Source organism: Lepidochelys kempii, chromosome 10 (genome assembly GCF_965140265.1).
Source record: "Lepidochelys kempii isolate rLepKem1 chromosome 10, rLepKem1.hap2, whole genome shotgun sequence".
Lineage (NCBI taxonomy): Eukaryota > Metazoa > Chordata > Testudines > Cheloniidae > Lepidochelys > Lepidochelys kempii.
The window spans coordinates 9,551,316-9,569,377 of record NC_133265.1 but is presented as its reverse complement, the minus strand read 5'-3'; the positions used below and the strand labels follow the sequence as shown (position 1 = coordinate 9,569,377).

Sequence of the window (18,062 nt, the reverse complement as noted above, 5' to 3'; positions counted from 1 at the left end):
ATGTTTCTGTTCAAACCTCTTCATACCCACGTTCATGTATGCAAAGAGGCACCAGGGCACAGATTCCACTAGGACTGCATAGCAAGGAGAAAGTAAGAGATCATGCTGCACAGGCCACAGGGCTATAGATCTATTTGAGGAAGACTGTGTCCAGACCACGCAATCCTCTAACACTTCCCCAACTGAGTACCCGCCACAGCATGCATACAAGTAATTAGGAGGAGTGGTGCAGGCTAACAACAGGAATGCAGCCAGAAAGGGGATAGATGGGTGGCCCCCAAAAAGAAAACATTAAAATGCCATCAGGGATGCACCTACAAATCAGATCAGCTTGCCCATAGAGGTATATCCATATCTGGCCCATGTCGAAGCTAGGCAGTACTAATGATGCCCAGAATACAGTCAAATTTCACCAAGCACTCCAACAGGTAACGTAAGTGGACAAGGATGCAGTTTATTATTAATTCAGTCTGAGACAGGATGATTCAGGGGTTTCTAAGAGCAGGAAACAAACAGATAATGAAAGCTGGAACAAGGTTTGAATGATTCACTATGCCAGTCTAGCGATACATTAAGCCTTCTTGCAATCAGAGTCAGAGACTGAGTCCACAATATACTTAGGCTAGTGAAGTGGGTTTGGCAGCTAACGTGCCAACACTGGGTTCACAAAGAACAGCAGTGTACTAGGGGGTCGTTTCTCAAGGTCAGAAAGAAGTGGAGAGAAGAGAAGGCAAAGACTCAGCTTTCAATCTAGCATAAGCCATAGGCAGTAATACCCGCTCTTTGCAATGTCAAGGTAATCGCTAACATCCAGGTGGGCAGCATAGAAGAGAATGGTGGAGAATTTTGCAGAATACACAAGGAAGATTTGTAATTTTGCACTAGCTTCTCACCCTCACAGGATTTCACACACACACCCCCCCCCCGAGCTTTAGCTCTGCAAGTCAGAGGTAACATCCATAGGAGCCATTCAGAGTTTGAACCAAAATTGGAACTGAGCATCATGCGGAATAAGAATCCACTGGGTCAAAAAAGTGCATTCACTAGAAAGAGGTTGACCAATTGGGACTTTCAGAGAACAGCTACAATGATTAATGGGGTGGAGGGACTGACATCTGAGGAAAGTGAGAATTAAATAGTCATAAGCTAGACTAAATGACAACTAAGGAGAGTCAGGGGGAGGGGAATTGGGTAAACATTTTAAGGGTGTAACCGTCAACATAGGAGAAAGTATTTAGGAGGATCCAAGAGTTTAGGGTTAGAAAAGGATGAAAGTGAGCAGAGGAACACTTAGGCTAAATACTAGAAAAGTTTCCTAACAGGGAGGTCTAATCAGACTGTGGAATAGCCATGCCAGGGAAGTGGTAGGAGTCCTATTGCCGAAGTCCATTCAAACTAGACACGGCACTCCATTTACAATGCTGGGAAGAACCCTACACTGGCATGGGGTTGGAAAAGGTGACTTGGTACTTCTTTTCCTCCTCTCTCCCCAGTCTCCGGTTCCTAGGATTCACAATTGGGGCTGGGAACAGTGGTGGCTAGAGGAATAGAATTGTGGAGTCAGTCACTTTGCAGCATTGGTGTACTACTAAACACAACATTTTAAATGCACAAAGCACTGCATAAACAATCTTCAACACCTCTATGGAGGCAGGTAACCAATACAGATGGAAAAACAGAGGGAGAGAGGCTGACTTGTCCCAGACCAACAGCAAGACAGTTATATAGCCAGGACTGGAAAACAGGAGTGTCTGGCTCCCAGTCCTGCATCAGTCTCCCGGACCACCTTGTAACTAATGCTGCTAGAGTAGCTGGCCACTCCCTCGCTAGCCAGCAGACTTCAATAGTCGCAGCAAGTATAGGGTACTACAGTAATGCATTCTCGAGACAAATAACTGTACCAGGCAGTGCAATCACCACCCTTCATCACATACCTCTTCAAAACACTGCAGTTAGTCTGAAACCACAAGCTGTCCAGCTCTGATCTGACATCTCAGTCTTAACTTAATGATCTCATTACTATAAATATCATAACTCTAATGTATTCCTTGATGTTTTAGCTTTATATTCCAAAAATCCTCAATGATACTTCTCTCTGATAAAGGCCTTTTTAATCGCTGAGATATAGTTGCCTTTCCATTCTATTTCTATGGTGTTTTGTCAGGGACTTTTCAGAGATTTCTACTATTTAGTATTGAAGCGTGGCTGAAAATTGCTGCAGTGATAGGTGCTATAGGTGTAATATTCTAAAGACTGAGTATTACCAGTTGCAAATGATTAAAAATAAACTGGGGGGAAAAAGTCTCTGGAGCCAGTAAGACATTTGCCAAACATTTAATACCACACCTCTTTCTGCAATCCATTCTTTCGCTGGTAAACTCCGCAGGAAAAGGAACTTCTCTTCCGCATTTGTGAAGTACCATGCCCATTAATGGTGCCATGTAGAAGTACTATGCAAAAGTGATTTGAATTCCATCCTTTTCTGCAAGATTTCTGGGGTGAAGAACTACATGGCCCGCAACACACAAAAAAGTCAACATTGGTGGTAGATCTACTATATACCACAGCTCTATCTAGTGGAGCTTTATGAGAACTACAATTCAAAAATCTACTCTGTGAAAGCAGCTTGGAGAAGAAAGCAATGTCCTAACGCTATGGAAGTGTCTGGCTGGAATAGGATTTGACACACTGGCTATATATAACTATTTTTAAAATCTACAGCAGGAGTTAGTAAAACAAATCCCAGAAGGAAGCATTTAATTTTGCCACCCGAGGAAACTTTCTTGCTCAACAGAATTAGTCAGACTGGAATCTAAAACCGTCATGCTCCATATTCATGAAACATAATATTTACAGTACGGTTCTAGAATTAACACGTGGAGCAGTGTTAATGGAACGCCTACTTAAGTAAATGTAATGCCCATCTGGACTGAAATATTTCAAAAGTGTATTTCTGGTTGTGGTAATGTGCAAATCTAAAAAGGAAACAGCAGTATTCTCATTCGCTCCATTTTTAGCTAGGTACTCAGATGATCGCCATCACCAAAGAATCTGGGCCTCCCACAATCTTTTTATATATTTATTCTCACAACATTCCATGAGGTAAGGCAAAGCCACGATCCCGGTTTCACAGATGGGGAATGAAGACACAGAGATACTAAGTGATTTATCCAAGCACACACAGAAAGTCTGTGGCAGCACCGGGAACCGAACCTGGGTTTCCCAAGTCCCAAATTAATGCTCTAATTAATCCCTTCCTTTCCTAAGAGGGACTCGTGTGCTTGGACAACATGAGAAGTGAATGATACAACACCCCTCTTCCCCCATCCAACCCCAAATGCCAACAAACATATTTACTTACAGTGATATAGTTAGTCTCCTCTGCAGTTCAGAGGGGAATGTGGCCTTGTCATCCTGTTTGCTGAACTATCGGGGGGGGGGGGGGGGGGCTCCGTATCGGTTCTACGATCTCTACTGTGTGCCAATGCAGTGGACACAACATTATATCAGAGGCATCTGGAGGAAAAGGTGACCACCACAGCCAACACATGGATAGCAAACAGGAGAGGGAAGCTGGAACTGAATACCACAAACATACCAATGTTTAAAAGCTCACAAATATGCATCTACATTAGAGACTGAAATAAACTACATGCAAAGAGACCATTAACACTCAGCTACCAACTGGGACAACTATACTTCTGAAGCTGGCTACACGCCGACATTTACACAAAACCTTCCAGTTATAAAGTTGTCAAGAGTCCGGACCCAATATATTCCACAGCCATGGAAGGCACCCCCTACCACAGAGCTGTGCTCCAAAATTTAAGTTTTCGTTTAAAATAAAAATGGTTTCTACCCCTTCTGATGGGAAGAAAACCTTGAAAACATGAACCAAATGTAAACTGAGGCAGCAATCTCTTCTTGACTCTGTAGACAGCCTGACACAATAGCTCTGAGAGGTGTGAACTGTCCAAATCTTATGACTGACAATAATTTAAGTTGCAACATTGTTAGCTATTTCACTAATCATTATAGCATAAGCATCCAATCACTGTAATACCTCTTCTTCACTAATGACAAAAACCCCAACTATCCCCCGTCAACTGCCAGTAAACTCAGCTTCACTCCTGCAACTTTTATGTTACAACTGTTCTGTTCATCTGAACATCTCTAGTGCAACAAAGATGTTGGGACATAAAATAGAATTGAATACCAGTGCATTCAGAGAGGGTACTGCACTGTTTTAAATATGAAAATTCATTTGTTAAAAGCCTACACTTAAGACAATGAGATGATCCTGCTGTAGAACTCCCAGCTCACATCATAGTGCTGCAGAATCCAGGAACCTTACCATAGAACGAAGTCCATGAAAAGCTGGGCCTACACACCTTCTTGCCTATAGTAGCCACGAGACTGAAAGGACACAGTTATCAACCTCTTCATCTCTACCCAACAGGAGCTAAACTTCTGGGCCTCCCACTAGTCAATCAGCGAGTTAGGCACAAATATGATCCCCATTGTACAGATGAGGAGAAAGTTGAAGAGAATTAATTGAGGACTTAAAGCAAGGCCATACCAAGCTGGTATTAGTTCCTGGCTCCACTCCCCCTGCAGTCCATCTACCAGACAAGGATTCTTAAACTTTGGACATTTGAACAGTGTCTCCTAAACACCGACATTCCTCTTTATGATTATGGGCCACCTCCCCTCCTGCTGACAGTCAATCAACATCCCTGTGAAGGCTGCAGCAATTACCTACACAGAAAAATAGTATTAGAAAAATAATGTATTTTCAGTTTCTTCTAAATGCAACTCAGCAGCTGGAGAGAGAAACAGCACCACACGACCAGTCCACTCTCCCCGGATCACCAGCATGCAACCATGGACCAGTGTCCAAATATCACTGCTCTAGACCATGTTTTTGAGCACTCCAAACTCTAAAGGCTCCAGCAAGAGCACCTCTGCAGCTTTAACAGTAAGCTTTTCCAGAGTCGCCCTTCAAGTCTCCAAATCCCTTTAAAACGGGGATGGGCAAACTATGGCCTGCGGGCTGCATCCGGCCCATCAGAACTTTTAATCTGGCCCTCGAGGTCCCACCGGGGAGCAAGGCTGGGGGCTGTCCCGCTCCGGCGCTCCAGCCGGCGAGCGGAGTCGGGGGCTTTCCGCACGGCTCCCGGAAGCAGCGGCATGTCCCCACTCTGGCTCCTTCATGTAGGGGCAGCCAGGGGGCTCTGCAAGCTGCCTCTGCCCCAAACGCTGCCCCACACAGTTCCCATTGGCCGGGAACTGGGGCCAATGGGAGCTGCAGAGGCAGTGCCTGCAGATGGGCCTCGCCTCCACATAGGAGCTGGACAGGGGAAACATGCTGCTGCTTCCGGGAGCTGCTTGAGGTAAGCACTGCCCAGAGCCTGCACCTGAGCTGTCCCGACCCAGCCCCTTGCCCCAGCCTTGATCCCCCTCCTGTCCTCCAAACCCCTTGGTCCCAGCCTGGAGCACCTTCCTGTACCCCAAACCTCTCATCCCCAGCCCCACCCCAAAGCCTTCACCCCCAGCTGGAGCCCTCAACCCCCCCGGTGCCTCAGCCCTGATGCCCCTCCCACCCTCCAAACCCCTCAGTCCCAGCCCAGAGCAGCCTTCTGCACCCCAATTCCCTCATCCACCAGCCCCACCCCAGAGCCCACTCCCCTAGCCGGAGCCCTCAATCCCCTCCCACCTCCAATCTTTTGAGCATTCATGGCCCGCCATACAATTTCTATACCCAGATGTGGCCCTTGGGCCAAAAAGTTTGCCCACCCCTGCTTTAAAACGACAATTAATCTCACTTAAGGTGCACCTCCCCATTCAAAACTAGCCATCCCCAAGACCCTCCAGAATCCAAACCAAATCATCTAGTCCATAGCAGTGACAGAGAAAGTCCCAATGTACTCCCACATGGCTCAGAGGGAGGGAAGAAAAAGAAACATTCAGCTTTGAGAGTCCGCGCCCTGTCCCCACACACACTAGCCCTTCATGTTTTCTGCCCTTACAGAGCCCATATAAATCATTTCCAAAGCAAAATCACTATTTTCTTACTCTGGAATAAAGATATTTTAATGTCATACTTGCTGGGTGTTTTCTGTAGTATTAGATTGTTGGATTTGGGGGTACAATACCAGCATGCTAAAGAGCTATACTGGGCAAGCTACAATCATCATCCGAAGACCTAGCAATGAACTAGCTAGCAAAAATAAGCTCATCTCAATTTTACTGTATATCTTTTTACCCTCGCAGCTGCGGATAAACCACAGTCAAGAGAGTCAATTATTGACCCCATTTGAAGGCATATTTGTACAAGGACTAAAATGGTAACACTGGAGAAGTCACATGGTTAAAGACTCGCTGATGTGGCATGGAAGCTTTCATGTTCTGCTTACACATCATTTTCTGTATTTCTTTCCTTGTATTTTATTACTAGAGACAGTTGCACGAGAACAGAATCTTTGTTGCTTAGGAGAGCATCTGCTCCTGCTGCTTATCCTCTTCCTGAAGTCATAATCTTACGTGACATCAGAATAGTTTCCAGAGCCACCAATTACAGTGTCAGAGGATTATGACTTCAGGTGGGGAATTAACAGCAGGAGCAGATGCTCTCTTTAAAATACCCCCAAAGATCCTGTTTTCATATAAACATCCCTATTAATAAAACACAAGGGAAGTATAATAATATGACAGGCAGAATTGTTTCTAAATATAAGACAGTTTTCAGCATTTTCCACAAGGCATCAGCTGCTCTTTGGAAAATTACTGGGTGTTAAAATATAAAGAGACACAGAATTTACAAAAGTGATATGTAGCACAGAAAAGAGGAGGAGAGCTGCAATACGGGTGAGGAATAGCATAGTTCTGCATAATAAAACGATATTAAAATTCTGGCCAGCACTGCAATGACATCTCAAACAGGCATGTAGGAGAAAGCGGACAGGGGATTTTTGGATCTTTCCAAAGATCCCCATGGCACACAAATGAATTAGATAAAGAAATGCCTTTACAGATATGACAGCCCAGTAAAACACAAAAAATGATTGACACATCACAGGGACTTTATTTACTCAGATGTTGGTATGTTTTCCAATAGCTACTATCCCAAAGGAACAGGCATGCTCCTAGAGGCAGTAATAAGCAGTCTCATACATAGTTTGCTAGGTAGATAACACAGTCATAGCCTCTGCTGGATTTAATCCTAGAAAACAAGTCTGAAGCTGGGGAAGGGCTGGGGTAAAGCTACCATCTAGGATGCAATAATAAATAATAATAATGCCATTTGATTTGAAAATTTTTATTAAAATGTAATAGAGGAAAGCCACAGTAGGTGACTAAGAAAACACACCTAATGCCTTAAGAAAAAGGAGAGGGGAAAATAGCGTGAAGTCTCTGTTGAATGGGAAATATTTTGTGAGCTGGCTGCCACCATGCCAAGTGTAATTAAAAGCTTTATTCTCAAAAGGAGTTCACGGTTCATACACAAACGCTTCCCACCATGTGAGCTTCAGAACACTGCAAGGGGCTAGGCAAGACTTATTTAAGAACTGCCAAAGATGCAAGGGCTACACCAAAAAGAACCCCCCTTAGCCAATCAGAAGGCTTTGAACTGCTCTACTGGGGCACTATCAGAAAGCGACATTCACAAGGGATTAGCGGTCTGAATGAGCTGTAGTTACTTGTGGGGAAGGAGGAAAGGCTCAAAGTCGGACATCTTCAGTACTTAAAATGCTGCCAGATGTTTTTTTTTTTGTTGTTTACATGAAGTTGTCACTTGATCATGTAACTGTATGATTGAAGCTTCAAATCAATCATGATGGGACAAGCGGATTAAAAAAACCGTACAGAATACTTACAAGTAGCTCATTGACTGGCTCTTATTAAAATGAGAGGCCACCCTCTGTGCCAAGGAGTTAAATTTCACCTGTCAGCTTCTTAGCATGCTAAAAGGCCAGGAGAACATTACACAGTGCTCCCACACTTGACCCATATATAAGATGGAGGGAAAGGCAATGGGGATAAATCCTGAACAGCCCCAGAAATCCCACCTCAGCCCCTTTCTCACTCACCTCCGTACAATGGACTGCTGAAGATTTTTGCAAACTGTGAGAGATTCTCCCATAAACATGTGGCACATGATGACCTCAAGGCAGTTGGCCATGAATGACATCACTGCATCAGACTGCAGAGTCCCACTCCGGGAGATGATACAAAGGCGCTGGAGAGAAGAACAATGACTCAGTGCCTGGAAGAACTGGGTGTTAGCACTGAAATACGGCTGCTCTAGCCTGCAAGAAAAAACACAAACAAGTCAGAGGATGAATTTTAATTCTGCTTTAAAACAAGTGGGGGATGCAGCATTCGTATGGGGCTATGAATGGTGCAATAAGTGTCTCCAATTTAGCCATGTGTTGCTCCCACTTGAAAACAGCTGGTGGATTCAGAGATCAGGAATGGCCTGGCACTATCTATATACACAGTACACATGGTAGTCTCATATCTGAGTGGGAGCACCATAGCAAAGGTGATATTCCAATCTCAGCCCTCTTGCTTACAGAGCGCTACCCTTCAGCAATGAGCTGTTTACATGACAGCGGCAAACAGAGACTGAGGCAGGCCCAGACTTGGCTACGTGGCATCTGGTCAGAAGGCTAGTAGCTGGCATGGACCATGGGGCCTTGCTGCTCCAGAGGTCCAAATGCTGAGCAAGCTAGTCACCATCCTCTAGGCAACAACCTCAACGTAAGACTCCAGGCAGAGTGAACCAAGTATGAAAAACTGATTCACGACGGACACTGATGGAGACCTAGTGCTTTTGAGCCACGCGGCTGAACATCTTCAAGCCCTGAGAGGTCAGCAGAGAGGAGCTGGAGAAAGAAGAGGGGTCAGAGAAGAATCTGTCAGCACAAGCTTCTATGTGACCTCTTCTATATTTCACATGGGCTGAAGAGTTGGTCTGGATTTGATTAAGTAAAGGAATCTGACAGTCAGTCTGCAGCACATGGACTATTTCAGAAAGAAATGTGTCAATTTGAAAATACACAGTGGAAAGTACTAAATACCTCCCCCTCCCTTTCGGAAGTTTCTGGAAGCTATCAGTTTCCATGCTGTAACTTGCAGCCTAACCAGATTCTGCATGTACAAAATAATAATTTTACAGAAAGTATCTCCACTGCAAAAGGTCAGTGTCACCTGGAAGATATGGCTGCTCAGTCCAGGTTTGCTAGAAGGATCTCAAAGCCGTTATGAGACTCAGTCATTGGGTCAGCAGAGCCAGGAGCTTGGAGATGTGTAATCCATTAGATGACAACTAGCAGGCAATCCCACCCTGAACTGGATAATCTCTATCCAGCCTTTCGTGGAATGGGGGCATATCTGAGCAACTCTTCGTCCTGATAATTTTTAAGTCATGTTTTGCGAGTCCAGAACTTTCTGGCAGTAAGGACGCTTGTGGAATGGTGTTTTTATTTGATAGCTACCCAGCAATTCACCATAGAGGTGAGCAATACCTGGCTGTCTCTGAAGATCCTGCATTATACTCATTTCTCCGGTTGTGTTAACTGAAAATCAGAAACCTGCCTGATTTATCCACAATATGTCATCATCCTAATGTGAATCTGACACAAAGACACACTGGCTCCCATTTTCTGGGTTAATAACTTCCAAACACGGGTAGGGAAAGTGGCAGAAAAATGCATACTAGTAATACTCTATTTTATTCACTAGGTGACACTGCTGCTTTGTAACATCACCTGAAATTAATTTCTAGGCTTGCAGAAAATTCTTGGTGGTGGTGGAATTAGCCAAATGACACCCAATCCGGTTTTCAACAGACTTTATTGCCAGATTTTAAATGCTGAGCAGCTCCTCCAGATAAAACCTTCCCCAACTCCATTTGGAAAGTTATGACACCTTAAGTAGCGTTTCAGAGTAGCAGCCATGTTAGTCCGTATCTGCAAAAAGAACAGGAGTACTTGCGGCACCTTAGAGACTAACAAATTTATTAGAGCATAAGCTTTCGTGGGCTACAGCCCACTTCATCGGATGTACAGAATAGAACATATAGTAAGAAGATTATACATACACACACGTTGGAACTTACCATACAAACTGTGAGAGGCTAATTAGTTAAGCTGAGCTTATTATCAGCAGGAGAAAAAAAAACTTTTCTAGTGATAGTCAAGATGGTCCATTTAGACAGTTGACAAGAAGGTGTGAGGATACTTAACATAGGGAAATAGATTTAATATGTGTAATGACCCAGCTGGGAGTGGCTGGGTCATTACACATATTGAATCAATTTCCCTAAAGTTAAGTATCCTCACACCTTCTTGTCAACTGTCTAAATGGGCCATCTTGATTATCACTAGAAAAGTTTTTTTTCTCCTGCTGATAATAAGCGCATCTTAACTAATTAGCCTCTCACAGTTTGTATGGCAACTTCCAACTTATCTGTACGTGTATATCTATATATCTTCTTACTATATGTTCCATTCTATGCATCCGATGAAGTGGGCTGTAGCCCACGAAAGCTTATGCTGTAATAAACTTGTTAGTCTCTAAGGTGCCACAAGTACTCCTGTTCTTTTTTCTTAAGTAGAGTGTTCTTATGGCACTTCCATGGGAGACACGCAGGCTTTTCCTTTGTGGGAAGCTGTACAAACCCTCTCCTCAGGAGTGGCCAGTCTGTGGCGGACAGGCATACCATAGTCCCTGGATGCAAAGTTCTCTGGGCCTGGCCAAATGGAAGCGACCACTGCACGTCAAATTGTTTTCTCCAAAGATTAGTTTTGCGATGCAACTAGCTCTTTTTGGAGATGCTTAGCCTCTCAAAGGCTAGCTCTACATTAGAAGCCCTTTACCAGTATAGGGATACCAGTATATTAGACTGGCAAAACACTCGTACTGTGGACATAGCTATAATGACAAAATTGTGCTTTGTACTGGCATAAAACCGACCCCCAAGTGAAATAAGCTACATCTGTAGCTTTGCCAGTATAGTTGCATCTGCGCTAGGGATTTTTGCTGACATAACTATGTCGGCCAGCAACCACGCCACTGTCTTTTGTGCCAGCAAAAGCCCCTCGTGTAGACAAAGCCAAAGGCTGAGCTGCTCTCCTGTCTTCTACTGCCGCTGTGCATGCTACACCTGCTACAGACAGAAGGTGTCAGTCAGAGCTCTGAATCCAGCAGCTTTCACCAACACAAAGATGTTTTTAAAAATGTCTTTTAAAATGTCTTCTGCAGTTTCCACAGGATGCATCCGATGAAGTGAGCTGTAGCTCACGAAAGCTCATGCTCAAATACATTGGTTAGTCTCTAAGGTGCCACAAGTACTCCTTTTCTTTTTGCGAATACAGACTAACATGGCTGCTACTCTGAAACCTTTAAAAGGAAAAAGTTCTATTGACCTAAATGCCATCTGCAGACCTCATGAAGAAACCTGTTGTGAGAATGTTGACAGAATTTACACCATGTCACTTGCTACCTTTGTTTGGGAGAGTTAAAGCATTCAGACTCTATGGAGAAAGGCCAATTCAGAAGCAGCAATGAAGACAGCTTTTGGAGGGTAAATGTTCTGTGATGCTGGGCAGCATAGAGCAAACACCAGCTAAGAGAGCTAACCAGAGGTTCGATAAGAGAGCTCTTTGTAGACCAACATGTTAACTTGTAATGCTCTGCACTGCCAAGACGCAGTCTTAGGAATATGTCCTCCTTGGAGCCCACAGGGGCTTGAGGGTATACTGACTACCTCTGCTTCTCAAGGACAATACAGGACACACCATCCACGCCCATCTCAACAATCCTGCTATTCAGGAGGAAAACCCTCTAATTTTCAAGCCAACACAGCTACCTTCCTTGGGACCTAGAAGCTAGTATACTCTCCTCCTTACGTTGGTCCAAAAAGATCCCCCTCTTCTCCACACACACAGACACACCTTTCTAGACACGCATGAATGAAAATGGAGATCAACAACAGGCCCTCACCTGAGATCCCTCAAGCACTTGCAGTGTTTCAGCATGTCCATGAGGGCAGACATATAGACCACTTTTCCCATCATGCCCAGATTGGCTAACGAGAGAGTCCGCAGATGCTGGCACTGCAATCCAATGCTAACAAGCCCAGAACCAGTCAGGATATTAGGCATCTGTGCTAAAGTGAGGTTCTGCAAAAAGTTCAACTGGCCAATGGCAGCCACCTCTGAATCCCCAACACTCTGTGCCCGGCTGCAAGGGGGCAGTGAGTTCCGAATTGCTGGCTCATTCCGGGGCATGGCAGAGGAAAAGCTGGACCCAATTAACTCCAAGTTTTTCAAAAATGGGAGGTTCTCCAACAGAGTCCAAAACACAGAGGACTGAGACTTCTGATTTGACTGCTCCAAGAAGTTCTTGGCGTATGTTGGCACCCCGATCCGGATTTTCTTTCCAAGGCCTGGGGGCACCACATTAGTCACAGACTGCACAGGTAGCTTGTCTGTGTTTGTAGAAACATCTGTGATGGAGCAAACTGGCAGCGCCAAAGACAGCAGGTGCCTTAGCCGTGCCAGGAGCTGGCACAAATGCTTCCCTAGGCTTTCCGAGCTGTGATGATGGGCAGCAGAAAGATTCAGATGTCTCAGATTGCAGCAGGAAACAACTAGACTCTCCAGAATGCTGCTGTCAATATCATCTTCTGCCTTTCGAAACAAGGAGTCAGAAGACAGACAGTGAATGCAGCCACTGAGATTCAAACTGGTCAAGCTTTTGAGATCCTTCCCACCATTAATAACCCGCAGGATCAGGTGGCCACCAGATAAGGTGCAGCGGCTGAAGCTGAAGTAGAAAGGGTTGTTGAACTTCAAGTGCTGAAGGAGGCCAGATCCATTAATCCAGGATTTGGGCAATTGCAAAGCATCCAAACATACATTTCGAGCCATGGAGTCCAAAAGGTTTTTAGTGGTTCCACTCTCTGCAAAACTGCCAGGGGCAGAAATGAGAAAGGCATGAAGATTCTCTGGGGTCCGGTCACTTAGCACTGCCAGATACAGTCTCACCACCTCCTGATTGACATAGCCAGGAGCCAACCTAGCATAAAAGACACGAAGGTTCTGGTAGTGGGGGACATTACTTTCACCCACCATCAGCTGGCCAGACAAAATGAAGCCTTCTCGGGATCGGTCTAGGATCTCAAAATAGAGCAGCAGTTTCTCAAGGCTGGTGCAGCATGGAACCACCCCATACGACGGTGTGTAAAGGGTCTGCTTGAGCTCCAGTACACGACTAAGTGTGGCTTTACATTCACTGCTCAACTGGCTGGCATCAAAACCAGGGTTTACATCAATTGCCAGTGAGCGCAAGTGCTGGAGAGCAGAGAGCATCTTGGAGAGGCGGAGGGAGGTGAGATGGCAGCCAGACAAGTTCAGCTTCACCAGGTTCTTGCATCGTATTACATAGTCAATTGTGGAACTGGGCAGCCAGTAGCAGCCAGCCATGTTCAGCTGGTGGATCTCTTTTCCAATCCCCCTCATAAGCTGCTTCACTTTGTCCTTGTTGACCTGTATTTAAACACAAACTGCTTCAGTAACATTGAAGAGGATGATTATACTGCTTCACTTCTCTGTGCCTCAGTTTCCCATCTCACAATGGGGATAATGACACACACACCCTCTACTAAAGTGTTTTGAGACCCTTGGATGAAATATACAATATAAGTACTAAGTATCACATTGTTGTAACTGCTGGTAGTTTGTTTTACCCTTCAGACTTAGGATCTTGAAGATTACATTTCATTTAGTTTCTAGTTTGAGTCTGCATTACTGACTGACCCTAACAGGTGCTAAGTGACAATGACTGACAGGAATTGAGGGCATTCACCACTTCTCAGCTTCAGGCCCTATGTCTGCAGAATTATGCATCTGTGGAACAGCTCAAGTTGACAGAGGAACAACTGCTGCTTCTCTCTGCTTCATCCACTTTCCAGCCCATTCCACATTAGATGAAATATGCTTTCTCCCTTTCCTACACTTAGAGAGACAGTCAACTTAAAAGTCACACTTCTACCTGGAAGTTTTTTACTACCTACTATCATTACAACACTTAATATTTTCTATAACCAAGAGACAGAAAAATACATTTGTCGGTTTTAGTTTACTTTGTGTATTTGACAGCACTTTGTGTAGTCATTTCCCCCTGTTCATGTGGGTGCTTCACTAACACGAAGAGAAACAAATTCTAAAGAAATAAGAAACATTGTAATGACATCTTAACATCATCATCCTGGGAAGATAGAAATGATCAAATCTACATTTAACTTTTTTAAAAGCTACTTGTTTTCAATTTGTTACTATCCCTTTAGTTTATCACCTGCAGGCTATTACATACAATTTAAGGTTTTTTACAATATAGTTAAGTGATTTGGAATACAACTAACATTCTGAAATAGTTCTACTGTACATTCTAGTTAAGAATTTTTTTTAAAACAGCACTGTGGAAAACCAGAAGTGGTTGTAACATTGGCTTTCTGGATTACATCCTAAACCAAGTGATACTAGGTCTCTGGAGTAGCCGTACTAACTGTTCTAATTCTTAAGAAATCCCCCCCTTCCCTCCAAGTCAGGGCTAGAAGGATATAACTATGTTTATGATTTGTTTTGTACTTGGAGAAATCAATCTGTCTTCATACTCTCAGAAGCAGCCCCCTCTGGCAGCCTGCCACAATCCCCATGCCCCATCTGGGCATAAAACCAGCTTCTCCCTACCTGATATTCTTTATGAAGTAGCACCGTGTGGGTTAAACTCTTGTCAAGACAAAGAGTTGCCAGCTTCCTGCAGGTTCTCCTCACATTCAGAACAAGGTCTGTGCAAGGAACATAGCTCAGGATGTGCAAAAGGATCTCATCTGAGAACTCCATCAGGTTGATGTCATTACTGTCCTCCCCAATCTCTGCACTCAGCATCTCCTGAAAGGAAAGAGCAGCAAGTCAGCTCAGAAGCCTCATGGAGTTAATGAGAGACAGAGGAGAAAAAACAGACCTGGGAAGAACAGGACTTATAAAATAAGCCAAGGTGGAAATGGATGAAGCCTCACGTATTGAGCTATCGGCTACTACTGTCTACAGAGCCAAACTTTCCTCGAGATCAGATTTTGCACTCTTGCCTTGCCAATACTGCAATGTCTTCTCCCTGTTTTGCCAATTCATCAGCCTCCTTCTAAGTGCTGATTTAGAAACAGAATAAAACCCCTTTATGCTTATTCTGCTTTTGTAGTTTATTGCTATGGTGTTGTTACTAAACTAGTTAATTCCCAGTACTGCCCAAGACCTGCTTTGGAATTGGGAAAGTGAATTCCCCCTACTTCAGAAATGCAAGCTATCACCTCTATTCCCCCCCACCCTCAAGACATTTGACCTAAGAAAGAATCTCTTACTTTGGCTCATCTTTTATACCACCATCTGCCTTCAGTTTATTTGTACATTTTACGTCAGATGTTTACATTGTTTGAAACTACAGAAATTGCAGAGCCATATTCCCTCTACGGTCAGTACAAAGCCATATTTCACCTCTGTTTTTCCTTTTTATCCTCTCCCTTGAGATCAGATGTCATGGCAAGAATTCCCAGGTAACAGACTATTAATCCCAGAGCTCATCAACACTGCAGCAGCCACTGGGAATGATTCTGTAGCAAAGTGATACTGCATTCTCCCTCTCCACCCAGGCCTGAGTGCATGGCGTTTACAGCATGCCTACACAGAGATAAGAACCAAACTAGATCGTTAAAGACCCTCACGGAAATCCTGTCCCATTGAAATCAATGGGAGTTTTGCCACTGATTTTGATGAGGGCCAGGATTTCTCCTCCTGTCTTTAAAAGAGCTCAAACTGAGTTTGCTGAACTGACTGAAAGCCATGCAGTATCCTAAATATATATGATATATGAGTTTGGTTGGTCCTACGGTCAGACTCTGTTTTAAGAGTAGGAGTACTAGTGGCACCTTAGAGACTAACCAATTTATCCGAGCATAAGCTTTCGTGAGCTACCGCTCACTTCATCAGATGCATCAGACGCTGTAGCTCACGAAAGCTTATGCTCGGATAAATTGGTTAGTCTCTAAGGTGCCACTAGTACTCCTTTTCTTTTTGCGAATACAGACTAACACGGCTGTTACTCTGAAACCTGTTTTAAGAGTCTAGACGTACATTTTCTAAACTACAGAGAAAACATTTTAAGCCAATATAGAAAAATAAATACCCAGCACAGACATGGCCAAATATCCCACCAACACACTACAGCTAGAGCACTGAAACAGCTGAACCACTCCTTTAACTATCATTTCAGAAACCGTGATTATGCAGTTCTCATGGATAATGAAAGATGCATGAAGCAAAGATCACAATTTATACATTCCTGCTAACTCATAGAAAGAATTCATCCACGAGTAAGATCCTAGACAATTCCCCTTCCAGTTTAACTAAACAATTCACAGCCGGGCACTGACCGCCAAACATGGAAGTGAAAGGATCACCTAGCAGGCCCCAGAATTAGCCTAGCTTGATCTAAGGTTCCTTTCCATTCATTTTGACAGTCTAATCCCTTCCGTGGTGCTTTCATTTGTTCTAATCAAGAACAAGTATGACAACAGTCCTTGGGTCTCAAAAGAAAACGAACCCAAACCAACACCAATAGGATCAAAAGAACTGGGGAGCAGGGGAGCGTGAGGTTAGACTCATAGAAAGGTAGGGCTGCAAGGGACCGCAAGGGAAGAGTCCAGCCCCCTGCCCTGAGACAGGCCCAAATAAACCTAGAGCATCCCTGCCAGATGTTTGTTCAGCCGATTCTGAAAAGTCTGCAAGGAAGGGGATTCCACGAAGTGACACGCGGGGAATGGGGATTGTCCCGCTGGGAAAGGCGCCAGCCTGCCCTCGAGGGCCCCCGCCGGAGCAAGGGGGCATCAGTGCGGCGCCCCCACCCCCACCAGAGAGTGGGGGCTAGGAGAGCTCAGCCTCCCTGGCCCACTCAGGACAGGGCCCTGCGGCGGGGGAGCGGAAGGGGGAGGCGGAATACACGGGGAAGCGAGGGGCCGGCAGCGGGGAAGCGGGGCCGCAGGGCCCCTAGGGAAAAGGCTTTGTGGGGAGGGATGCAGGCAGGAGGGGGCGGAGTCGGATGGAGAGGGAGGGGCGGGGGTTGCTACGGGGCCGGGCCCCCAGCGTTACCTGTCCCGGGTCGAACATGGTCCCCCAGCAGCCGCCTCCAGAGCCCGGCCCGCCCGGCCGAGCCGCTTAAACAAGCCGCTTCCCCGGCTTCAGGATCACCCCCACACTTCCGGCGCACCTCTGACCTCACTTCCGCTCTCTCTCCTGGGCCAGCCCCCTCCCCCTCGCCTTCATCTTGGGAGTGGCGCCGTCCTTTTGCCGCCATGTTGGGAGTGGCCTGGCCGCTCATTCGTGCCGCCATCTTGAGTGTGGCAGTGGCTCTCGCCCCTCTTCCTAGCTGTCATGTTGGGAGTGGCACTGGGCAATCCCTGATTCTTTATGGCAATTTTTCCAAACGTTCTTTGAGCCATGATATGAGATTACACGGAGAATCGTCTCTACACTCTCTGCCATAGGTCCTGATAGCCTGGGCCAGCAAAACCTCCCTGTAGAAAAGATCTCATCATTCCATACAACAGTCATAGGGTTTTCACTGTTGCCAACCCCAAGCAACATGAGTCAGGTGCCAAAAAAAAACCATAAACTTGGTTTAGAAAGCAAGATATGTTATTAAAGTAATACCTGGGGGAGGGGGTCTTTTAACTTCCCTTCCAGTTTCTGAGCCATTAGGGAATCACGTTTTCAAGCATTTATCACAGCTAATAATTTACTCTTTTTTTTAAATGAAAGCCAGGGTTGTTGCATAATCCCATGACTCCAAGAGCTGGGACTTTAGGACAAGCAGCAAATATGGTGAGATTCGTGATAAACTCATAAGAGTTGGTAACGCTGGTTTCAGCTTCGTGTCTATAGAACCCTGTGAAATTTCTGCAGCTTCATATTGGATTCAGCCCTATTAAATTGTATAGGACT

General features: G+C 45.0%; 1 protein-coding gene across 11 annotated transcripts in view; it reads right to left on the bottom strand.

Moving 5' to 3' along the window:
- FBXL18 (F-box and leucine rich repeat protein 18) overlaps positions 1–17,318 on the bottom strand; it is a 132,272-nt gene extending 114,954 nt beyond the window's left edge. For 10 of the 11 annotated variants that reach the window (XR_012161092.1, XR_012161086.1, XR_012161091.1 and 7 more), the window contains exons 1-4: positions 17,211–17,318; positions 14,760–14,960; positions 12,010–13,556; positions 8,091–8,309 (exon numbers count right to left, since the gene is read on the bottom strand). Coding sequence is in view for 4 of the 11 variants with exons in the window: in XM_073361911.1 (XP_073218012.1) it covers positions 8,091–8,309; positions 12,010–13,556; positions 14,760–14,960; positions 17,211–17,228 (1,985 nt within the window). In the remaining 7 variants the exon portion in view is untranslated. Of the gene's footprint in view, positions 1–8,090; positions 8,310–12,009; positions 13,557–14,759; positions 14,961–15,560; positions 15,959–17,210 lie in introns of those variants that run through there. The other variant, XM_073361910.1, reaches the window with a different exon arrangement.
- Positions 17,319–18,062: the final 744 nt, after the last annotated feature.